The sequence below is a fragment of the Paroedura picta genome, chromosome 16, assembly GCF_049243985.1.
Source record: "Paroedura picta isolate Pp20150507F chromosome 16, Ppicta_v3.0, whole genome shotgun sequence".
Lineage (NCBI taxonomy): Eukaryota > Metazoa > Chordata > Lepidosauria > Squamata > Gekkonidae > Paroedura > Paroedura picta.
In genome coordinates this window covers 258,104-281,118 of record NC_135384.1, presented here as the reverse complement: position 1 = coordinate 281,118, position 23,015 = coordinate 258,104, and the positions used below count along the sequence as shown (strand labels likewise).

At 62.7% G+C, this 23,015-nt stretch overlaps 3 protein-coding genes across 7 annotated transcripts; 2 read left to right on the top strand and 1 right to left on the bottom strand.

Moving 5' to 3' along the window:
* Window positions 1-100: 100 nt before the first annotated feature.
* RNASEK (ribonuclease K) lies at window positions 101-1,643 on the top strand. Its single transcript, XM_077315273.1, has 3 exons — window positions 101-277; window positions 535-614; window positions 730-1,643. Exons 1-3 carry the CDS (start codon window positions 200-202, stop codon window positions 869-871), a joined length of 300 nt encoding a protein of 99 aa, XP_077171388.1. The 5' UTR covers window positions 101-199; the 3' UTR covers window positions 872-1,643.
* A 1,399-nt stretch (window positions 1,644-3,042) lies between these two features.
* BACC1 (BPTF associated chromatin complex component 1) lies at window positions 3,043-4,398 on the top strand. 4 transcript variants are annotated; one of them, XM_077315271.1, is made up of 6 exons: window positions 3,044-3,188; window positions 3,292-3,386; window positions 3,486-3,587; window positions 3,678-3,868; window positions 3,974-4,078; window positions 4,197-4,398. In XM_077315271.1, the coding sequence occupies exons 1-6, from the start codon at window positions 3,168-3,170 to the stop codon at window positions 4,199-4,201; spliced, it is 519 nt and encodes a 172-aa protein (XP_077171386.1). In that variant the 5' UTR covers window positions 3,044-3,167; the 3' UTR covers window positions 4,202-4,398. The 4 variants fall into 4 exon arrangements, with proteins under 4 accessions (XP_077171383.1, XP_077171386.1, XP_077171384.1 ...); XM_077315269.1 differs by having other exon boundaries at window positions 4,193-4,398; XM_077315268.1 differs by having other exon boundaries at window positions 3,043-3,188; window positions 3,678-4,078; window positions 4,193-4,398.
* A 6,832-nt stretch (window positions 4,399-11,230) lies between these two features.
* ACHE (acetylcholinesterase (Yt blood group)) lies at window positions 11,231-21,761 on the bottom strand. Of its 2 annotated transcripts, none has more exons than XM_077313964.1 (4): window positions 21,610-21,761; window positions 14,951-16,497; window positions 14,252-14,418; window positions 11,231-12,130 (listed from the first exon to the last, which is right to left on the bottom strand). In XM_077313964.1, the coding sequence occupies exons 1-4, from the start codon at window positions 21,616-21,618 to the stop codon at window positions 12,009-12,011; spliced, it is 1,845 nt and encodes a 614-aa protein (XP_077170079.1). In that variant the 5' UTR covers window positions 21,619-21,761; the 3' UTR covers window positions 11,231-12,008. The 2 variants fall into 2 exon arrangements, with proteins under 2 accessions (XP_077170079.1, XP_077170080.1); XM_077313965.1 differs by lacking the exon at window positions 11,231-12,130 and adding an exon at window positions 12,138-13,922.
* Between the last annotated feature and the right edge of the window lie 1,254 nt (window positions 21,762-23,015).

Below are 23,015 nucleotides of genomic sequence, written 5' to 3'. Positions count from 1 at the left end.
GGCTCGGAATGGGCCGTCCCAGGGCCCCCCGCCAATGGGCTTGCAGCGCGGCGCTTCGGCCCCGCCTACCGGCGGCGGCGGGGATTGGATGCGCCCTGTCAGGTGGCCTGCGGGGCGCTGCGGGGCGGGCTCAGTCTGCTGCGTCGGCTCGGCCAAGCAGCAGCTCAGGGCGGCGGGGCTTTCGCGGTTCTGCGGAGCGATGGTGTCGCTGCTGTGCTGCGGTCCGAAGATGGCCGCCTGCGGGATTGTGCTCAGCGCTTGGGGGGTCATCATGCTGGTAAGCGGCGGGTCTTCCGCGGGGGCAGGGAGGGCTCTTTTCCGGGGGGGGCAACGCAGGGGCAGGGGGGCCCTTGGCCGGGCGGACGAGCAGCTGCGCCGCCGCCCCACTTCCCGCCAAGGGTGGGGGGCGCTCTCGCTTGCTCCGCCACCCCCCCCCCGGCGGCCGGGCCGGGCCTCCTTTCCGGGAGCGGTGGGGGATCCCATGGCCCGGGAGCTTGGCAAGCCCCACTGGCCTCGGTCTCCCTCCCTCTGCAGGTCCTGCTGGGCATCTTCTTCAACGTCCACTCGGCGGTCCTCATCGAAGACGTCCCCACCACGGAGGCAGACTTCCAAGGGTGAGCTCCCCCTCCGCTGTGCTCAGCTGTTGCCTCCTGCTTCAAGGGGAGGTGGAAGCAGAGAGGCAAGGCCAGGTGAACCTCTGACCTCTCTTCTGGCTCTCTCCTTCCACAGCAAAGGCCCCGAGGAAATCTACCAGCTCTACAACCAAGTCAGCTACAACTGCTTCATCGCTGCTGGCCTCTACGTTCTCTTGGGGGGCTTCTCATTCTGCCAAGTGCGGCTCAACAAGCGGAAGGAGTACATGGTCCGCTGAGGACTCTTCTCCACCCCCCAATCCCCCCACAGCCCAGCTGGTTGCTGCTGCCCCTTTGCCCACTTCCTCATGTTGTCTTTATTCTGTGTGGCCTGGAGCCAGGCCGGGGGGGGGGGGGGGGGGGCTCCGTTGCTCTCCAACCTTTTTTCAGTGGGGGTGGGGGTGTCTGACTTTTCTTGGTGGGGATGATCCGCCAGAGTGACCTGCACTTCTTCCGGCAACATAGTTCCCCTTTTCTGGGAGGAAGGAGCTGTTTTGGGAGGGGGGTTTCTGGCTACTGCAGCGTGCTATCTCCCCCCCCCCCCCAGCTGAGCACAGACATGCAGCACACTCCCTCCCCTCCCCCCAAGGTCATCTCTTTTCCATGCCAGCCCGGCTTGTGGCAGTTTTCAGCTGACGGGACTGGGACTTGGGTGTTGTGTCAACAGTGAGGCGCTACCTCTTCCTCCCCACCCTCTGATAGTTGGGAGGGGGCTGGGCTGCGTTGTGTGTTTGGCTCAGCCTGTTGTCTGTCCTCCCTGTTTTCTCTTCAGACCATCCTCCTGGGTGGAGGGGGAGGCACATGAGTCCGCTCGGGTGAGGGCTGGGGTTCTTCCAGGCACTCTGGCATCTGCTGTGGTTCCTCCCCTCGTGTCAGCCAGAACGTGGCAGGAGAACACGAGCCCTTCTGGCCTGGGGGGGGGGGGAAGGTCTCTGGTCCTGGAAGGATGCCCTCCCCTTCTCTCTGGTTGTGGTCTTCGGTCACTTGTGCAATAAACGGTGTTGGGCCCTGCTCTGCCTCTGCTCCTTCTGTTCCTCTTTCTTGGTGGGGTGGGGGTCTGATGGGGTGGGGGGATTTCCAGTCATCAACTTCCCTGTGGCTTGCTGAGGCCTTGCTGCTGGAGGTGTCAGTTTGGGATTGTTTAGAGCATTTTCCGTGTCACTCCTGGTCTGCCTACAGGAATAGGCTAGTTGGTCATCCAACAGTTGCCAGGTAGGGAGCCTGCCTCCTCTTGGCTACCCATAGGTGGTTGGCCTGTGGAACCTCCTGCACGAAGTCAGAGTCCTGCGTGGTGATTTCTCCCAGAAAGCCATTGCTTTCCTCACATGGACTGTTCTCTTCCAGGAGCGTCTCTGCTCTTTTATTGTGGGTGGGCTGAGTTGTGTTTGTTGCTCTGAAAACCTGCTCTGCTCTCGAGGCCCTGAGTCAGGGACCAGCCTACCTCGTGCTGCTGACCAGCTTCCTGGGAACCAGACTGTTCCTCCCCTGTGACAAGTCCCCCTCCCCCTTAGCTGCAGTGGGAGGGAATCCTTGCGCTTGCTCTAGAAAGAAATTGAGCAAAAAGGGGTAGAACAGCTTTCAGGGACAGGATTTCTGTCTTTGCTGCCCCCATCGTCCTGCACCAGACCAACCTGGCAGTGAAGGAACAGCTTGCCCACTGAGTTCTGCACGATTCCACAGAAACGGTGCCCTGGTCTAACCTATTTGGACATATGTCTGGGGAGGAGCAGAGGTGCTTTCAGCTCCCCTAGCAGACTAGATTTGCGATCCTAAATTTGGAAAGTGGCCACTTGCCACAGAGCCACCAAGGCTTGAGTGTGGCAGCAGATTCCTTTGGGGGCAACATGTGGGGCGGGGGGTGGAGCCTCATGTCAAGGGCTGTTAGCAAACCAGGCCTGAGATCCAGCCTGTGTGTGTATGGGGGGGCGGGGGGGGGTGGAATGATTGAAGCATAAGTGGCAGTCTGCTTGCCTCCTAAAGGCGGACTAGGAATCCCACCATCTTTGTGGATGTTTAAGTTTCCCTAAATGTCCCCTGAACTACAGCCAAGCAGTGCAACAGGCTCAAAAAGGGGTGTTGAAAGGGTGCCATCAGCGGCGACTGAGACGGCTGGGGAGCATCATCCTCAGCCTGGCCTGCGTGCAGCGACTGGCTCCACACAACAGGAAAGGATCACACCAGCGAAGGTTCATCCAGTCCAGCACCCTGCTTCACAGGGAAGCCCACAGCTAGCTCTGGAGGATCAACAGCGGGACATGGAGGCATTCTTAGGCTAAGGTCTTGGCTGCAGGAGGCCAAGCTTGTTGATGTCTGCACTGCGCCTTTGTTTTCTCTAGACAACAACCCTGCAGGGTAGGTCAGGGCCCGGCACACAGGCGCAAAGGGCGGTCCTCGCGGCGAGGCGGCTCGCGCACGCGCGCAAAAGCTCCGGCGGCGCTGCGCTCCTCGCGCCATAGAGTGCGCCGGAGGGAGCGGCCGCACCATCGAGGAGAGCGGCCGGTTCCCGCGGAGGAGGGTGCGGGTGCGGGAGGCGCCATGACGTCGGCCTCGACCAAGGTGGCCGGCCCGGCGGGGCGCGTGTCGAGGGTGGGGGCGGGGGTGGCGCTCTGCACGGGCTCAGAGGCTTCACGGCCCCTCCTTTCCCCCCTCCCCCCCGCAGGTGGGCGAGATCTTCTCCGCGGCCGGCGCCGCCTTCACCAAGCTGGGCGAGCTGACCATGCAGCTGCACCCGGTGGCCGACTCGTCCCCCGCGGGGTGAGCAGCGGGGCAGGGGGGCGGGGGACCCTCCCCGGGCCCGCGGCCCCCTCCTGACCCCCCTCCCATGGTCCGCCGCCGCTGCTGCTGCTGCTGCAGGGCCAAGTGGACGGACGCCGAGATCTCCCTGCTGCGGGCGGCGGTGCAGCGCTTCGGAGACGACCTGGGCCGCATCAGCGCCCTCATCAAGGAGCGCACCGTGTAAGGCCGGCCGGCTGGGAGGGAGGGAGGGAGGGAGGGGCCCCGCCGGCCCCCCGCCGCGCCCTGACCCCCCTGACCGCCTCCCCGCAGGGCCCAGCTGAAGGGGGCGGCCAAGCGCAAGGCCTACGAGGACAGCGGCCTGCCCCCTCCGCCCGGCGAATCCCCCAAGAAGGCGCCCCGCAAGGGCCAGCCCCCCGCGCCCGCCCCGCCGCCGGCCCCCGCGCCGCCGCCGCCGGAGAGCCCCGCCGCTGCGCCGACCCCGAAGAAGCAGAAGGCCTCCGGTCAGTGCCGGCGGGGGTGGGCGCCCCTCCCCCCTCCCCTCCCCCTCCCTGGGTGCCGGGGACTGAAGGGCCGTCCTCCCCCCTCCCCTCCGCTCGCTCCCGCAGACGTGACCCTGAGCGCCCTCAATGATGCCGACGCCCACCGCGACCTGGCCGACATGGAGGGGCTGGGGGGGTCGCCCCCGCCCAAGAAGCTCAACTTCGACCAGGGTAAGGGGGGCCGCGGTGGGGGGCGGGGCGGGCGCGGGGGGGGGGGCCTGGCCGGCGGGCCTTCACGCTCTGCCCCCCCCCCCCCCCCCTTGGTGTGCTTTCTCTCTTTTCCAGACAGCCTGACCCTGGACTCTGGCCTCCTCATGGCCCCCGGCCCGGACCTGCCCCTCCTCTCCCGCTGAGAAGCCGAAAGGCCCTGGGACCTGCTCCCTCCTTGCGCTGGAGTCTTCTTATGGAGCCCCCCCCCCCACTCCTTTGGAGCCGCACCTGCTGCGGTGTTGTTTTGTCGGAAGAACTGCAATAAAAGCTGTGCCCTGTCATGGACCTGAGCCTGTGTCGGGGGTGGGGGTGCTGTTGGAGTGCCTGTGCAAGGGAGGAGGTGCCCGCTGATGGGGCCAAGCCCCCCTGGAGCAGCACAAGCAAGACTGGCGGTCTTCGGGGTGGGACAGGGCCAGTTTTGATGTGCTGCTAGAGGGGGGGCGGCACTACCTCTCCCTGTGGGTCCCTGTGGCTGTGGGGGAAGGAGGCGGGTGTCTGTCGAAGTCCGGGCCACTCACGGTAACACCACAAATGGTTTGTGGATTCCTGATAGCCCGACAAACCATGTTGTGCTGCTGGGGTGGGTGCCGGTTTGTGCCGCCCTGTCCTGAAGGCCAGCTCGGGAGATCCGTGGCTGTGGGGCCCAGCACCTCTGGCCAGTCTGCTTCCAAGTGGGGGTCCGTGCAGTCTCTCCCACTTCCAGGCCTCTGGTTGCCCAGCCAGGTGGGGTGGAGGTGGGCTCATGGCAGGCCAAGGCTGAGAGTTAGGCGGGGGGGGGATTGTTCTTCTTGCTGTCCACCTGATCTTGTTTTGGGGTGGCAGGGGGACTCCCTTCCTCCTCCACTGTCCCCGTCTGCCTTCCTCACGGTGGTGGCCTCTAACAGCACAAGGCAGGGTCAGGCCTGGGTGTCCAGGCGGTTGGTCAAATCCCACGTGCGTGCATTGGTGCGCAGCTGTGAACATGGAGCCCAAAACGGAAACTGCGTGGCTATGCCTGGCTACGCAAGCCACTCTGCAGGAGGGTGGGGGTGTAGTCTTACTGGCACGGTTCTACACTTTCCTAACACCGCAACCCTTTAATACAGTTCCTCATGCTGTGGTGACCCCCAACCATAAAACTAGACAAGGGTTCTTTCGGCGTGAAGATCCATTGTTCATGGCAGTATATAAATTGGGTTTCTCAGTTCAGTTCTGCCTCTTGTCCCACCATGCCGATCTCACTCTTTTCCGCTGCTCCAGGAAAATGAATGCTCTATCTCAATCTACTCCGCAAGGCTGTTATGTGGATGGCGCCCCCCCCCCCCTGGCCAAGCTGCTTGCCCTGCCGCAACCCCTGTGAAAGGATTGTTTGGCCCCCAAGGGGTCCTGACCCCCAGGTTGAGAACCACTAGCATGGAAGGATAGCAGGCCTGGCATTGCCTCCTCCCCAGTAGAGAGGTGGTGAACCAGAGAGGCTTCAGGAATTATTCAAGCTAGCCACGGCAGGGGTGTTTGTGTGCTAGGCAGCACAGGAGTGGGTGGTCCGGTGGCCTTCACCCTCTGCCAGAACATGCACGCAGACAGATGCAGACGGATCCCCCTCATCAGAGGTGCCCAGGGGTTGGGCCCCTGCCATGGGATGAGGAGTACCTCCCCCTTGCTGTGAAGCCTGGTCCTGGTTTCAGGCCAACTGGCCCTAGCTCCTGAGGGGCTCTCCCTGGCACCTGTGTGGGGAGGGCACTATTGCTAATCTTGAAGCAGGCCTTTACCGGGGGGGGGGGGGGAGATCGTTATCACAGTCCATAAAATTTCTGCATTCCAGAAGCTTATACATCCCAAGAGCTTAAAAAAAAAACTGCACCCCAGTGCGTGGGGATGGGGGGGGGAGGGCTCCTTTGGGCTCCTGTGATTGGAGTCACAGTCAAAAATCACCTGCCCACTTGGTCTAACCAGGTTTTGTTGCCCCTTTTTACAGGGGAAGAGAAAATCTCCCTCCCTTTTGTGGAGTTCATATACATTGAAAATGGGGGGGGGGGGGGCTCTATTAAATTGTTGCAAAAGATCGGTTGAAGGGGTGTGTGGAGGGGAAATCTTCAAAGAGATCACAGAAGTAGAAGCTTGGAGGGCGCCCCTCCCCACTCGAAGATTCTTTTCTGGCTTGTAGCATGTGGGAGGGAGGGTAGCTCAATAATAGGGCCGGATCCTTTTTCTGTGCAGAAAAATATTTCTTGGGGCTCTTTTTAGGGGGAGGGGGCATGTGATCTGACATGGGGGGTTAGCATGCACTTTTTGGGTGGGGCTGCTTCTGGGCTTCTCTAGGGGCACCAGCCTGCCCTCTTATTTGGTATTCCTTTGTGTGTGTGTGTGTGGGGGGGGGGGGTTTGGCATCAGGGCTGGTTTGTGTGAGTGTGTGTGATTCCCCTCCATTTGACCCTATGAGGGGTGTGTGTCGTGATTCCTGGTCCAAATTGTGCCTCCCTCCCTCCAGGCAGAGCTCAGAGTCCATGGTGGCTTGGGAAGATGACGCATCTTTTCCAAGGAGGAGTCCCTGGATAGGGGCTGAAGTGAATGGATACCGGGGCCCCTTCTAGGTAATTGTGGGGTTGCTTGGGGACAGCTTGGGGGCGGCAGCCTGCCCCCACCCCACAACAGGCGCCTGGACTTTCCTTAGCCATCCTTTCTGTTTTCCTTCCCAGATGTGATTGTGCTCTTACTACAAGGTGCCATACCCACCCCCTTCTCTTCCATGAGAACCGGCCCACTTGGGCCTCCCAGCCATTAGAGGTGTTAGGGGCTTCCCTGTCATATCCCACTCCCCAATCTGCCCCAGACCAGGAGCCCTATTGGCCAAGGAGTCTGCTGAAACCTGCCCTGCCTACACCACAGGGACACCCTGCTGGGCACCAGCCCACAAACACCCCCAGGGGCACACCCGCTCCCACCCCAGCCCCAAGCCCCTCCCACTTACCTGTCCTGCTGCCCCACTGCCCCTGTCCGGACGCTTGGGGGCCCGAGGACTCCAGAAGTCTGGATTTAGCCCTTAAGAAGCTTACCCCCACCAAGGGCCAGTGGATGGGCTGTGCCCTGTTGCCCTCCATTTCTGGCATGGCGCCCTTTCTTGGTCCATTTTGGGTGTGGCCTTGAAAATGGTGATAATTTGTCCCCCTTTGTTCCAGCCACAGGAATTGGGGGCCCTCCTCCAGCCACCCCCAAAGACCTGTTGCCCCAAATTGGCCAGGGGATTCAGATTCAGGGGGCAGATAAAAGAAAACAAGAGGGTCCCCTTCCGCCGCCCCCCCCCAGCTGCCAGCCCTTTCCGTGCGATTGTGGAAGGCAAGCAGAGACCGAGAGGAAAAAAACAGGGTGAACCAAGAAAAGCATGGTCCTGTTTCCCCCTACGCAACTTTCTACACTTGAATAAACCCATTTGGGGTGGGCGGAAAAATCTGCAAAAAATTCAGGGTGGAGCCCTGGCACCCCCCTGGAAATGTGTGAAGTTTGGGGCAGATCGGAGCAGGCGCTCCCCAGGAAAAAAATAGCTTTGCAAGGACTCCGTCTCCCGCCAGTGTTAACGTCCCCAGCTGACTTTGTCGCGGTGCCAGCTCAAGAGGCTGACTTGGCTGCCGATCAGCTTTCCAAGCGGCCACTTTGCCTCTGCAGGCAGTGCTCGGGACCCCAACCCCAGTGCAACCCCCTCCCCCCAGTTTTGAATCCCCCTGCCCTGGTCCCCTCACCCCCGCCCCCGAGTTCCTGTCCGTGAAGGGCTTTGTGGGGGCTTTTTTCAACACTCCAGGCCAGGCTGCAGTGCAGGCGGGTGGGTGAGTGTGTGTGTGTGTGAGTGTGCGTGCGCGCTCACTGGCTGCCACTGGGGCTCCTGCCGCGAATCTGCTGATTCTGAACCGCAGACAGATTTCCCTAGCTGGCTGGCTCCAGGCACAGTCCTGCTGCCCTCTCCTGCCCAGCACAAGCCAGGAGGGCACCTTGGCCACAGCAGACCCCCCCCCCAGGGGACAGGCCTTGTGCAGGAGAGCCCTCACCCCAGCAGCCTGGTTTGGCCGGGCCAGGACAACTTGGCTCTCTGGTCAGCAGGGCCTTCATCCCGTTGGCTGGCTGGCTGCAGAGGTCAGAGGGCAGCTCCCACCACTTGACCCCCAGGCCTGGGCTGCTGCAGAGCTTGGAGGGAGGGGCCAGCTGGGCTCTGGTGAGGGAGGTCAGCCAGGTGGCTGCAGCCAAGGCATGCAGGCTGGGAGGCAGCCAGGGATGGTTCGCATGTATGACCTCTGGGTTGCGCAGAGGGCTGCACAGCATCAGGCCAGCCACAGGCAGGGGGAGGGGGCAGAAAAGTCTGTGGAGGACTGTGGGGACGTCTGGAGCCAGGGTCCTTTGTCTGCCTTCCTCCTTGGGCTGCGGGCCAGAGCGGGAAAGTGTGGCCTGGAGCCCCCAGTGCTGGCCATAAGACACTTGGCGGGCCTAGGTTCAACACAGGAGGGAGGAGGAAAAGGTTGCCTTGACCCTTTCCTCCTCTTTACCCTATTTCATTTTTAGCTAGAGGCATCTTCCCTGCTCTCGGAGACCCTCAGTGGCCCTGCCAGTCCTCTGCCCATGGCACTCTCTCGAAATCTCACCACTACAGCCCTGCCAGGGAGCTCAGGTGGGTGAGCCACAGCCTGGGCCCTGGGAGCTTCTGAAGCAGTGTTGACAGCGGCATCCAATTTGCCCAGAGCAGACTGTGGCACGAACCCATCTGGCGCTGCCCTGAATGGCCCACTACTGATCCCACTACTTCCTCTTTTGGGGCTGAAAGTTTGGGGGCATTGCTCTCAGGGGTCACCTTCCCACCCCTGGCAGTGCCTAGGCTTGGGCCCACTCCTTTGGAACAGCAGAGGTGACCTATTATTATTATTTATTCAATGTGTCAGCCGCCACTTTACACAGTAAACCAGTACAATAAAAACCCTATTCAAACCCAACAATTGCAAAAAATACAGCAACAACGGCATGGCGGCAAAAAATAAAAGCGATAAGCCCTCCCTAAACAGAGGGCCACCAAGGGCGTATGACACTGGCCACGTCGCGCATGTGGCGGCAAGTCTTTTGCAGGGGGGGGGGCATTTGACCTCTCTCACCGGCCTCAGCACCGGCCTCAGCCATAGACCTGGCGGAAGAGCTCTGTCGCACAGGCCCTGTGGAATGCAGAAAGCTGCCAAGGCCCGGAGCTCTTCCCAGAGCTCGTCCCACCAGGTTGGGGCCAGGACCGAAAAGGCCCTGGACCCGGTCGAGGCCAGGCGGGCTTCCTTGGGGCCGGGGACGACCAGCAAGTTGCTGCCCGCAAAGCGCAAGGCCCTGCGCGGGGGGGGGGGGGGGGGGCTGTGGCGTGGGTCCCAGACCGCAAAGGGCGTTAAAGATCAGAACCTTGAACCGCAACCGGCAACCATTGCAGCGGCCTCAGCACACCCGGGTGTTTGTGTGTGTCTCCCACCGCTGTGGCAAGACCACGAGCCGCCGCCGCCTCCACTCTGGTGCTGACTCTGGCGCCACAGCTCTTGCAGGGCGGGGGGGGGGGGGGGGCTGGTTGTCTTGTCCGGCGGCTTTCGCCCCTTCCCAGCTCGGCTTCCCGGTGTACGCTCGACGATCCCCAAATCCCCCCCTGCTTTGCAGACACGCGGGACAGGGCGACCCCTGGCTGGGGGGGGTGGGGATTGTCGCGGCTGCCGCCCTCTAGTGGACATGGGGGGACCTGCAAGGACTGCCTGGATTCCGACCATCGACGGGAAAGTAGGCGGAGCTCTTGCGCCACCTCGTGGCCATTGGAGAAAAGGTTCCATCGGGGCTGCTTGATTCACACGCGCGGCCGGGAACCCCCAGCGGCGCAGGCCGCCTTCACAGGATCCTGTTACGCCGCTGTAGTCTCTGCCTATCCATGCGACCCCAAAGAAGTCTCTTCCCCTCCCGGTTCCAGAGAGTTCTTAGCGGGTGCCCGTGCTTGGTTCTGGGGCCAGCCCCCTGGCCTCGGCTGCACGGAACTCTCCTTCGGGCCGCCCTCGATGGTCACTGCCTGGATCATGTTGTGTCCGCTGCAAAGCCAGACGGAGCCCTGCCCTGCCCCCCCCCCCGTCCCAGGCTGCGCCTGACCCAATTAGGTCTCCCCCTGGACCCATCGTTTCATGGTGTGCTGCCTGTGGTTGAGCCCGGTTTTAGTCCCTCATGATAGCGATCCCCAACCTGTGGGCAGCGGACCACGTGGTCCTTCCACTAATTGTAGGTGGGCCCCAAGGACGCCTTCTCCCCCCCCCCACCCTTTACTTCATCCCCCCCCCCCCAGCCCTTTACAACACACTTCATTGTTGTGGCGTGTCTGTATCTTATTTTGAAGGGATGTTTAAACATTACCATAGCGATCAGAGAGCGTTAGGGCAGTGGTTGAGAGTAGAGGAGTAAACTATTGCCCCCACCGGGCCTCAGTAAAAGGCGTTGAGTGGTCCCCGGTGATAAAAAGGTTGGGGACCACTGCCTCAGGGGACCCATCCTCTTATCCCACTCCACTCGCTCAGGAACCCTGCCCAAAGTCCAAACAGGTAACATCCAGTCGTGGGCCGCCCCTGCCTGCCTGCTTGCCTGCCCAGAGCTGCAGAACGGGCTCTGTGACGGAAGGCCCAGAAAGCAGGCGGCTTCCTGCCCCAGGCTTAGGATGGGGGTTTCTATGCCAGCTGAGACCCTGGAGCCACCAGGGGAGGAGGGGGAGACGCCTTCCCAAGCATTGCCCTACAGTCGGTGGTGATTTCACGGAGCGGGGCTCCCGCCAGTGCCCTTGGCTTTCTGCTAACTGACCAAGGAACAGTGCTCTATACATGTTCAGGTGCACTTCCGGGATGGCCAATCCAGCCCACCTCCTCCCCAAGGTAGGTCCCTGGCCCCATGGGGCTGGGCTGCATCCAGGTGGCCCTTGGAATGCTGCATGAGCCTTGTTGGCATACTGCTGAGCCCTGGGAAGGAGTGGGTGGCACTGACCTGCTCCTTGCCCTCTCCTCGGCAGGACATTTCAAAAGCTTGGCTTGTTCACAGAGAAGTTCTTGGTTGTCCGGATGTGCCCTGACCACCCCCTCCCACCCCACCCCACTCCGCTACACCAAGGAGGAGGGTGAGTTCTCTTTATTGAATGCAGGAGTTCACACACAGCTTGGAGATCTCCACGCCTTGGCCATGCAGGCAGAGGAGGGGAGTGTGGGGGGGGGGTAGGGCACTCTCTGAGTGGGGGTCCACAAGGCAGCTGGAGGGGTGCACTTGCTGCTGGGGTTCCAGGCCCTGCAGGGCACCTGGCCCCATAGGCAGCCGAGGGGAGGCAGTTTGGCAGCATGTTGAGGTGTGACTGCAGGAGAGCCACGTTTGGCCACAAAGGGGGCAGGGCTGTCCTGCTCGCTAGTCAAGTCAGCCCCAGACCCAGCCAGATTCCCTGGGGGGGGGAGCATTGCAGACAGAGGGCTGTGGGGCAAAGCCAGGCATCTTGTTTGGGGGCTGAAAGGTCTGGGGATGCCCTGAGAGGGTCCAAGCGGGTCCCACATGTGGTTCAGGAGCCCTCGTGGCAGAGAGAGTGATGGGGGTGTGCTGGGGTTGCCAGCCTGTGCCTTGGTCATTGCAAGATGGGTGGCAACACCCCCAGCAGGCAAATTGGAGCTTGTGGGCAACTGCTTGAGAGGAAGGGGGCCAAGGCTGGCTTGGTGGGCAGGAAGGTGGGCTTCTGCCGGGGGGGGGGGCACGCCTGGGCCAGTGTGTTGAGCAGAGCTAGGCGGAAGGGTCGTTTTCTGCTTGGATTGCTCTTGGTGGGGCTCCCTGGAACAGAGAGGCTCGTCGGGTCCCTGGCCTGGGTCCCCGAGGGATGAGGCGGCCAGGTGAAGACAGCGGACACGCCCCCTCCTCACAGCTCCGCGCAGCGGTCCTGCTTGCTGTAGTGGTCGAACTGGTGCTTCCAGTGCATCATGTAGGAGCTCCAGCGGTGGAATTCGACCTTCCACTGCCGCTCAGCCTCCTCGATGTTGTCTGGGCGGGCAGAGGGCAGGCCGGAGCGCCCGGCAGAGTGGAGCAGAGCAGAGCAGAGCAGAGCCAAGCAGGTGGCCACGTGGCCAGGGCAGGAAACAGAAGGAGAGAAGAAGCCAGTTAGCGAGCTGAGCAGCTGGAGCAAGCAGGGACGGGAAGGCGGGGCTGTGGCTCCCGCATGGGCCTCCCCCATTGGCTGCTTCAGCATGGGACTCCTGTGGGTGGCTGCCCCGTGGGGCTGGCTGGAGGGGCCTTGGCTAGAAAGCTGCAGGGGAGGAGCTGGGAGGCCAGCTGACAGGCAGAGAAGGGCGAAGAAGACTTTTGTTGGCCTCTGCAGGGGCAGGGCCGAATATGGTCTCCCTGGGAGTGCTCTCCCCTCCCTCTGGGGGTCCCCCGAGGACCCCTGTCCTGGCCCAGTTTCAGGCAGTCCCCTCCTGCCCATGTGGACTCGGATGTCACTGGCAGGTGCCGCTGGCCAAGAGGTCAGAGAATCAGCTTTTCATGCCGGAGCTCCCTGTCTGGGTGCCTCCAGTGGCTGCCCAGGGCTGTCCAGCTGGAGTGGACAATGTGGGGCCGAGGAGGGGGACTAGTGGCTGCACTCCACATAGGGCACTTCTCCCCATGTGCCGCCACCCTTCTCTCCCAGCACAGCGGAAGAAACAGGCCCTTCTGGGCCTGCACTTGGTGGCTCGACTTGTGAGCTCCCAGCTCCCCTAGCTCCAAGCCCCCTGACCTACCTGGCCCCAGGGCCTGAGCCTCCCTCCCCTTTGTCTCTGGTCAGGCACAAAGGAAAGGAAGAAACACAGAGAGACATTTTTATTAATGGCACACACATCTCCTTCCCCAAACAGCCCCCCTCCCCCAATAAGAACCTCCGGAGAGATCTAACCAGGGAGCGTCCATCTAGTCCAGCTTTCTGCCTCACACAAGGGCCAGCTGGTTCCTCTGCAGGGCCCAGGCCTCACCTGAGGTTGCCTCCTGGCTCTGGGATTCTGAGTCCCCTTCAGTCCCCATGGTGATTGGCTACTGCTGGGCCTCTTCTCCATGGGTCTGACCCCCACCCCCTTCAGAGCCACTGCGGCAGGCACTTTCCTCGAACTCTGTCCCCCAGGATCCCAAGACCCTTTCCCCTCTCAGCCTCAGCAAGTGCAGACCACCACCCCTCACGCCTAGACTCTTTGTCCTAAGGTGTATCACCTGACAGTGACCCAACTGTCTGTGGGTGAGGGGTGCGTGGATGTCTGTCTGCCTGTGGACTCGACATCTGTCACTTTGCTCCCTCAACTGGACCCCCTCGCCCCTTGTCATGCTCCTGGAACAGACTTGGCTCCCAATGGGCTTCTCTGCTCTCCCCCTAGCTTGCGTCCAAGTGACAACCAGAAGGATTCTGAGGAGACTCACTCCCAGCTTGCCGCTTCTTCTGGCGGACTTGCAAATATGCAGTCACTTGATGCAGACAGTCCACTGAGCGGGAGGCACCTAACAGAGTGAGAGACTCCTGTGCATGGAGGGAGGGCTCGTGTGTGTCTCTGCCTGCCACCCGTCCCTCTGGTCCCAGCTTCTCTGGTCCCCGTCTTCCTGGGGCAGAAACATTCCCTCCAGCCTGATCTGGGCTCTGGCTGGGATGACCCCCCCCCCCTTCTGCAGCCAATGTAGTTGCCTCTTTCTCCTTGCTCCAGTCCACAAGGAGCTCAAGAAAGAAGGAACCTGGGAAGGAGGAGGGGGAGGAGGGGGAGGAGGGGGGTAGGAGGCAGGCTGGAGCCCCCCCCAGAGGGAGCGCAGGGCCCCGCAGGCTCTACAAGGGAGAAGAAAACGAGGAGGTAAATACAGGGCAAGGGGAAAGGGGAGGCTGGGAGGGCTCCTCTAAAGTTTATTGAACTGACCCGTGCCATGATCCCGCAACCCGATTGGCTAAATGGCTGTGATATCATGGAATGCTCCCTCCTCTCTGCGGGGGAAGGGGAAACCTGGGCTGAGCCAAGAGAGGTGGTTTCCCCTGGACAGGCATGGAGTGGAACAGACAGGTGAGGGAACAGCATATGGGATCAAGGGGGGGGGGTGCAGTGCAGAGGGCCTGCAGGGCACGGTGAGGTTTCTGTTTAGCTGGAGCCCAGCCTGACCCACCTGTCACGTTGAGCAATTTGGGCAAGAATCGGTTCCAGAAGGCACAGATCTGGGCACGGAGGCTACGGTCCACCTCCAGCGACTGCGTGTTCAGCTTGACGTACTTCTGCTCTGACGTGCTGTAGGGGGGCCACACCTGCCCCTTCTCTGAGGGCTCTGTGGGGTCCCTGTGGGGGAGGGAGGGAAGAGGGTGAGGTGCAGGAAGGAAGACCCTGATGGATCCGTCTCTGGGTTCAGGTCTTACCTGGCTGTTCTTCCAGGGGTGACTACTGCCCCCCAACCGTGGCTGCTGCTTTTCTGGGGCTGGCCTGAAGCATGGCCGAAAGGGCTACCACCCTCCAGGTGGGGCTGGAAGAGCCACTGGAATTTCAACTACTCTCCAGAGATCGGTTCCCCTGGAGAGGAGGGTGGATTCTGTGTCTCTGTTCTCCTGAGAGCTCCTCTCCCCTCCCCCCATCCTCCCCAGGCTCCAGCCCCATCACCTCCAGGAATGGCCCCATGTGGAGTTTGGAACACTATTGACTGGGAGGAAAAATGAATTCATGGTAGCTTTCCCATACTTCCTTGAGTACATACACACACAGACACACACACACACACACACACACACACACACACACACACACACACACTTGTTCTCTTTCCACCCATGACTTCAGACGTGGCCCTCTCCTTTCCTGCCTCCCTCCCCAGTCATACCCTGTGCGGGCAAAGTTGGCCCAGTAGCGCATTATGCGCTGGCTTAAAGCCTTTTCCTCTTCGGTGTAGTTGAGGCTGTTGTTGAGTGGCAGGCCAAAGACAAACTCGATCTCGTAGCCATGTGGCACCCCCATCCATAGTGGCCAGATGAGGTTGGATGCCCGGTGGTCGAAGAGGTAGGCGTAGACCTTGTTTCCATGCTCGGCGTAGCGGGCGGCAAAGTGCATGATGGGGCAGATGACATTGTGGTCTCCCACGAGGTCGTCCATAGCCTCGCGGTTCTTCTCACGGTTGTGCTCATCCTCCCAGTCTGTGTACTGCAGCACAACGGCCTCGGCGGCAATCTCGTTGGCGTGGGGCACCCCAATCCGCACCCCCTCCAGGAAGTCCTCACGGCTGATGAGGCTGTCGTTGTCCTTGCTGAAGCCGGGTGCCCCATAGAGGAGGAAGTAGGAGCCCTCATCCTTCACCACCCCAAGCAGGACCTGGGTCTCCTTGAAGTCCTGGGTGCTCAGCATGCCTTCAGGCGTGTCGGGGAAGAAGTTACCATCCACAACCGGCACAAACGAGAACCGGAAGACGCTGTCGTACGGCAGGACCAGCCACTCCTTGTCAATCAGCTCCTGGGGCTCTTTGGCTCGCAGGCAGGCCACCATCTCTGAGTCATTGGCAGACGGGCAGCCCACCAGCTTGGCCAGGTGGGTGGCACGGCGCCGGCTCTCAGCTGGACCAATGGTTGCCCAGGGCCCATTGGGCGCCCCGCTTTGCAAAATGGCCCGCTTAAAGAGTGGCCGGCTTTGGGCAGAAAGGAGGTGCATCCCGACTGAAGCTGCCCCTGCACTCTCTCCAAAAATGGTCACCATTTTTGGATTGCCCCCAAAGTGGTGGATGTTGTTCTGGACCCACAGCAGGGCCAGGCGCTGGTCCAGTAGTCCCACATTGCCTGGTGCCTCTGGACTGCCCAGCAAGGCCAGGAAGCCAAAGGCCCCAACCCGGTAGCTGATGGAGACCAGGATGACCTTCTCCGCGTAGGCCAGGAAGCGCCCGTCGTAGACGTCCAGGGAGGATGAGCCGCTGTAGAAGCCGCCCCCGTAGATCCAGACGAGGACGGTGGCATTCTTTGGGCGGGGGGAGGGCACCCAGATGTTGAGGTAGAGGCAGTCCTCGCTCATCTCCTGGTTGGGGTTCCACATCTCGATGCCGTGGAATCCCGGGTAGGTCTTGTCCACGAACTGGTAACAGGCGCGTTGGTAGGAGGAGGTGTCCCTTGTGCCGCTCCAGGGCTTCTTGGGTTCAGGGGGCAAGAACCGCAGCCTGCCAGTGGGGGGCTCTGCAAAGGGGATCCCCAGAAAGGCAGAGACATGGCCGTCGAGGGCAGACATGCGGGTTCCGTGGACCCGCCCTGCCTGAGTGCTCACCGTCAGCTCCTCACTCTGAGCCGACGCTGCCCCCATCCAGGCGAGCAGGAGAGCGAGGAGGAGGAGGAGGGGGCAGCTCTGGACCCAGAAGCAGCCCATGGGCTTGATGCTGCCTTGGTTATGGGGCATCTGTAGGGAAAGGCAGGGGAAATGGTTAGCACAGACCGCTGCAAAACCAGTGCCCCTTCCGTGCCTGGGGGTGGCATCATGGCTGCCCTATCTCCTGGGAGCAGCCAGTCCCTCCCCTACCCTCCCCAGCCTGATAAGGGAACTCTGGCACCCATCAGCCCAGCCCAGCCCAGCCCAGCCCTTATCAGTCTGATTCAGGGAGCGGACGTCTCGCGGTGTGCGTGGAGTTCGAAAGGCCTTTTCCACAGGGTCCAGAGGCCAGCCCTTGGTCCAGGGAGGGGGGAAACTGAGGGCTCTGAACAGGAGAGACAACAGAGGAAGCCCCCAGGGAGTGTCCAGGAAGGCAGTTTCTGGGGGCTCCTGTGCCGGACTGCAGGGGAGCAACTTGAGTCGAGGAGATTCCAGTAGCCCTCCAAGGAGACCAGCGAGGGGTCCTGGGTTTGGGCTTCTGAGAGGCCATGCTGCCTTTGCCCAAAAACGTCCCAGCAACTTCTGGCTGTGGGGTGGTTCAGACTGACCTTGCCTCAGTTTCCCCCATGCTACGTGGCCCCCCTCTTTCCTCCCCACTTGCTTCCCTCTAAGGCTCCCACCCCAGCTCTCAGGGCTTCCATCGTTTGGGCTTGGTGACCCAGAGGAGCTTGTAGGGCAGGCAGTAGGGCAGTGGACATGGAACCCAGCCCCATCTGGAGGAGCGGGCACATGGCAGCTGAGCTGCTCTGTGCCAGGAGCACCGCCAGGGGGCAGAGCAGCTCTTTAGCAGCATTGGGTCTGAGCAGACCCAGGGATTGTGGAGGGTGGAGACCCAGCTAATCAGCACCGGTCCTGCTGTGAGAGGAATGCCTCTGAGAATGTGCAGGATGCTGCTTGTCTGCACATGTGCTGGGAATCAGGGCTCCTTCCCTGACAGAGAGACTGTGGCTTTGAGGCAGGCATGAATCCTGCGGGGTCCTGGATGGGGGTGGGGGATGTGTTTCAAGTACTGCCTTTCTTGGCACTGGAGTTCTGCCAGCCCTCCTCCCCCCCCCCCCCCGGACAGGCTTCTCCCTCCCTCCCTCCCTCCTTTGCCCCTGTTCTGCTGGTGCGGAGGTTCAGGGGTGGCTCAGGCAGAGAGCCCCATGGAAGGCAGCAGGTCCAGCACAGGTGGAGTGGGGAGTTTTCCCTTCCCTTCCCCTCCCTTCCATTCAGCCAGCCCACTGCAGGGGTGAGGTGTGTGGGAGGGGCAACAGAGTGGGGGCTCCCCCCCCCCCGAGCCAGACGTGCCCCCAGCCCTGGGTCCTTCTTTGAGGTCGGCAGCAGAAGGCATGGGGTGGGTCTGCCTCCCCCCCAGCTCAGAGACCCGATTTCAGGTCTCAGATGTTTGCTAGCAGCTGTCCCCAGATTAAAATAACCCTGGCCCAAAATAAACCAGCAGGGCCGAGATGTGAGTGTGTGGGCCTCTGTGTGTGAACAGGCCCTGTGGCCTCTGCTGCAGACTGGGGTGGGGGCCGTGGAGAGTATCCGGTCTGCTCAGCAAGGAGATCGATGGTGCTGGGGGGTGGGGAGGAGGGCCCTGGGCTCCCCTGCTGCCCAAGGGGCCTTTGGCCTGCAGCCTGCTACACACCATGCCCAAGAGCTGGCATGGTCTGGTGGTTAACGGGCCGGACTAGGATCTGGGAGACCCAGGTTCGAACTGCGGCTCAGCCACGGAGGCTTGCTGGGGGATCTTGGGGCAGCCCTACCTCCTCTTGGGTTAGCCCAAAGACTGGAGGGAGGGGGAAGCTAAAGGGGGTTTCTGCTGGGGAGAAAGTCAGGGTGTAAATATAGTCAGCAAAGGAATGCATCCGGAGGGAAAAAATGGGGCTCGGGCGCTCAGAGGCAGTTGGCCTGGGGGCAGGACGAGGGGGGCGTCCCTGGGAAAGCTGAAGCAAGCAAGCTGGGGAGGGGCAGTGCATGTGTGTGTGCATGGAAACCCCTGTTGCCCCCTAAATAGGGGGGAGGGGGGAGTGCAAAAATCTCTTTCACTGCTCTGCATCACTGCTGGGAGCCCCTCTGGCCGGAACCAAGCGCTCTCTCCCCCCCTCCCCCCCCCGCCAGCAGCAGAAATCCCATCTGGCCCTTGGCACTGTCAGCATCCGAGTGCCTCTGCTCCTCTTGCAAGGCCCCCCCCCCTGGAAATAAACACCGCCCTCCAGCTTCAAGAGCAGCGGGAGCCAAAGGCACTTGGAGGTCACCCCCCCCCCCCCACACACACACACACTGCCTGCTCTGGCGGCTGGGGCAGGCTCCTCTGAAGCTCCAGGGCTGCCTGTACATTCATTCCCCCTGGAGGCAGAGAGGGGGCCTGGAGGACAGCTTGGGGCTGATCTCCTAATCTTGCCTTGGGCATGGGGCCAGGGTGGGCTGGCTCCTGCATAGACTCCACTGGCGAATGGGGCACCGGATGGTGTGGGGCTTCCAGGCCAAGAACAGCCATTAGCTAGGTCCCCTGCAGGAGGCTTTCTGCCCCCAGCACTGGCAGGGGAGGGGCCGTCTGTGGGCGGGGCTCCCCTGCTCTGGCCATCGGTGCTCCTGCCCTGAGTTTCCCCCTCCGCTATCATTCCTATTGGATTGCTAATCCGGCAGCATTTTCTGTCCCTCCCAGGTTGGTGTCACTGCTGGCTAGATAAATAAATAAATTGCCGGAAGATGACTTAGTCAAAGAGGGGCCTCGTGCCAAGAGGGCACAGGGAAAGGGGCTGGCAGGGGCTGGCCCAGTGTGGCCCGGAGAGAGAGCCCAGGGGCCTGGAAGACTGGAAGACTCAGCCATGGCAACTAGGGCTCCCTGGGGTTCCCTTGGTCCGGTCACATTCAGCCTACCTCACAGAGTTGTTGTTTAAAATGAGCGAAAGGATTGCTGCAAGCCGCTTTGGATCCCCATTGGTGTGGGGGGGGAGTGGGATGGACGAGAGTCACCAATTGACACAAACCCCGGTGTCCTCTCAGATTCCGCTGCTTCCTGAACAGGTGGAGGTGCTGCTCCCCGCCCTCCCCCCCCTGCCATTTAGGGTCTCTGCCCTAGTGTAGCCTCCCCCTTCAGCTCCCTTTTTGGCATTAAGTCACAGCCCACTTGGAGCAAGCCTGAAGGGGCTGTCCTGGCCTGAGGCGTTCCAAGGTGGTTGGCCGTGGCCTGTCTGCCCTTCCATCTCCCCTCAGATGGGCTAGGCAGGGCAGACAGGCGTTCCCTGGGCCTGCTTCTTTGTAGACACCCTGGAGTTCTTTGGCCACGGCTGACCCTGCTTGACTTCCAAGATCTGATGAGATGGGGCCATCCCAGGTCATGGCCCAAGGGAGCGGCAGAGGGGGTTTGCCTTGGTGTAGCAACTGGGGCTTCTGGGGAGGTCTCCCACCCCAAAACCAACCAGGGCTGACCGGGCTCCGTCGTGGCTCGACATGGGGCCACATCTTCAGGGCTGACGCATCCGTTGTTGCCTGCGGGGCTGGCCTCCTGTGGGGTGTTTCAGCCTCCTGCAGGAGGCCCAGACTGGGATGGACTGCCCACCCTTTTGAGGGCTCGAGGAGAGGCAGCAGAAGCAGGCTGCCCCCCCCTGCCCCACCCCCGTTGCTCCTGACCCCAGCATGAGTGGGCACGAGGCAGGCGGGGGGCAGCTAATGCACTGCAGCCCTGTGCTGGCCAGCCTCCCGCATGGCAGCGCCTGGTCAACAGCGTGAGTGGCTTCTGCAGAGGATGGGCCAGAGAACGGAAGGGCATCAGTCTACAAGGGAGGGACGGGATAACGCAGAGCGTCTGGTGGGGGGATCACTCAGGACAGTTCCCAACCTCCCCACTGGACAGGAGCGGGGGGGGGGGAGTTGGCAGCCATGCTCTGGTTCTGTGGTTGTCTGGGAATGTCGTTCCTTGGATCAAGCAGAGGCCCAGGGAGAGAATGGCCACTCTGGGCTGAGTTCAGGTTGCCAGCGGTGCAGAGAGGGGATTTCTTGGGGCTGCCCCACACCTGGCAAGTCAAGCCTTTGAAAGTGGGCTTGGAGGACTGTCTGGCAGTCACCACAGGCAGCAGTGTCCTCTGGAGCGGATTGGGGCCTTCTGAGGCTCTGCCACCCCCAGTGTGAGAATGAGTGGGGCGGCAGACTCGTGGGTGGTGCTGGGGCCCAGGAGATGCATCGAGCAAAGGGCCTTCCCAGACAGGAGGGGAGGGTGGGCCTGGCCCAGCTGGCAGCCACAGGTGCAGAGTGGCTCAGGGCTGCTGCCCGGAGGGGGCGGATTGGCTGGAGGTTCCCAGGAGATCCCCTGCTGCCTCCATCCGGGCCAAAGTGCCTCCCCCCCCCCGCGCTTTTAAACAGCCCTCCTCCTCTTTTGATTCCAGCAGCTGCTCTGTTTCCAAACACCCAGGAGGTGGTAATGGAAACAGGGGGGGAGGAGTTGTCAGCCCAGCCCCCTCCAGCAGACCGAGGCCAACTGCGGGCCCCCAGGCCCTGCTTGCGCTGGCTCCGAGATCACGCGGGGGGGGGGGTGTCGACCCAGACCCGGTCCCCACCTGCTTGCACTGGTCTTGGCCCCACCGCGTGGGCTCCGGGCAGCTTCCTGGGCCCCTCCCGCGGCCGCGCTAGTCCGCAGCTGCCCCTCATCCGACCAGGGAAGGGCGGGCCAAGCCCGAGGGCGGCCTGGCGAAAGAGGGGATCCCTGCCTAGAGCTGCTGCCCCGAAGTCACCCCCTCCCTTTGGGGAGTTTGGATGTAGCTAGGAAGGCTGCCCCTCCCCCAGAGACTGGGGAGAGGAAACCCCAGGTAGAATCGCGGGGTGGGGGAAGGGTGGCCGGAGGGGGCACAGAGGGGGGGGGGGGTTGCATCTCCGGCTTCTGGCTTCCCCACCCATGCCTGAGCAGGAATTGGCCTGCCGGGGCAGAGAGCGTCCCGTGCTTTCCAGGAGGGGACCCGGGCCCTTTTGCTCCGCCGCTCCCCCTCCCGCAGCCGCCGGCACACGCCTTGACCATCGCCGCGCCCCAGTCCTCCTGCAAGGGTGGGGAGGGGAGCTGTTTTCCCAGTCCAGCTGCCTACGCGGGGGGGGGGGGGGGGAGGGGGCTTCGGTTCCCAGGAGCCCCACCAGCCCCTCCCTCCTGGGCCGGGGAGAGTCCCTTACCTCTGCCATGGAGGGGCCGCTGCTGCCAGCCGGGCTGCGCGCTCTGACTCCGGGCGGAGGGATCGGCGCCCCTCCGGCCAACCCAGCCCTGCCTCGCCGCCGCCAGATCTCGCGAGCCTCGCTCCCCCCCCCCACCCCACGGGCTCGGCACGTGGCCAACCGGGGAGACCGTGCCCGCTGCGGCCCCCCCCCCCCGCGGACGCCCCCTCCAGCAGCCCTGCTGTTTCTCTGGGCGTGTGCAGATTGCAACCGGAGGCCTAGCCGGTCGGCTCCACCCGCCTCCTCCCCCTTTGCTTGAGAGGGACGCAGGCGTCCGGCGCCGAATCCAGCACCTCGGCGCGCTGGACAGCGCTGATCGCTGCTGCCCCAGCCCGTCCGCCCGGCGTCTGCCCGCCCCACCGGGAGGGGGGGGGGACACCTGCCTTCAGGCCCCTAACGGAGCCCCCGGGAAGGGGGCTTCCCGGGTGGAGGAAACCCGGAACGCTCACCCTCTCCCCGAGTCTGACCGCCCCCCAGCCCTGGAAGTCGGCGGGGTGTGTGTGGGCGGGACTGTGGGTCAAGGCTCCGGGTTCGCGGCGGGGAGGGCTCCCAGAGGGCGGCGGCCCTCGGCTGCCCCCCCCGCCCGAGCATGACTGGGGCACCGAATCCCCCGACGTCTTGGCCGAGAGGCCAACGATCAGCAGGCCAGGCTAGGGCGGAGAGGGAGGGCAGCTTCCCGCCGGGGAAAAGGGGGGGGGGTCCTCCGGTCTGGACCGCGGAAGAAGCCGGCAGGAAGGGAGACCCCCGGGAGTCCTCAGCAGGGAAAACAGGCGAGGAGGAGAAAAGGCCGCCCGCCTCCCGCCGCCAACGTGCCTCTGAAGAGGTCGCGAGGCCGCTTCCAAAGTTGGGCCGCCCCGCTCCCGTGGGCCCCCGGCAGGCCTCAGAGCTCGAAGGGGCACGGAGCGGGCCGAAGAGCTCTGGCCCCAGAGGGCAGGCCGCCGTGGCCCGCCTGCCGCCTTCTCCTGGCTTGGCCTCCCGGAGCATGTCCTTGACACCAGCGCCCAGAGGAAGCCAAGTGGCACAACCGCACCTGCGCCGCGCCCTGCGCTGGGATTAAGAGCCGGATCTAAAGTTTGCCGCACCCCGGAGGGAGAGAGGGAGGGCTCGGGGCTCTGCGGACCCCTGGCTGGGCCAAGAGCGCCCTCGCCGGCTGTCCAAAGGCTGCCCCGACGTGAGGCATCGGGGTGGGGGGGAAGCCTGCACCTCCCGTCCTTCCTTCAGGGGCCGGAGAGGGATGGATAGCCGAAGAAGGGAGGGGCATGGAAAGAGGGCTGGCAGGGCGTGGGGGGGGGGCAGAGAATGGTAGGGCAGAGCCGCCGGATGGAGGGCGCTGGAGAAAGCCTCTGCCCCCCTCCCCAGCTCCTTAG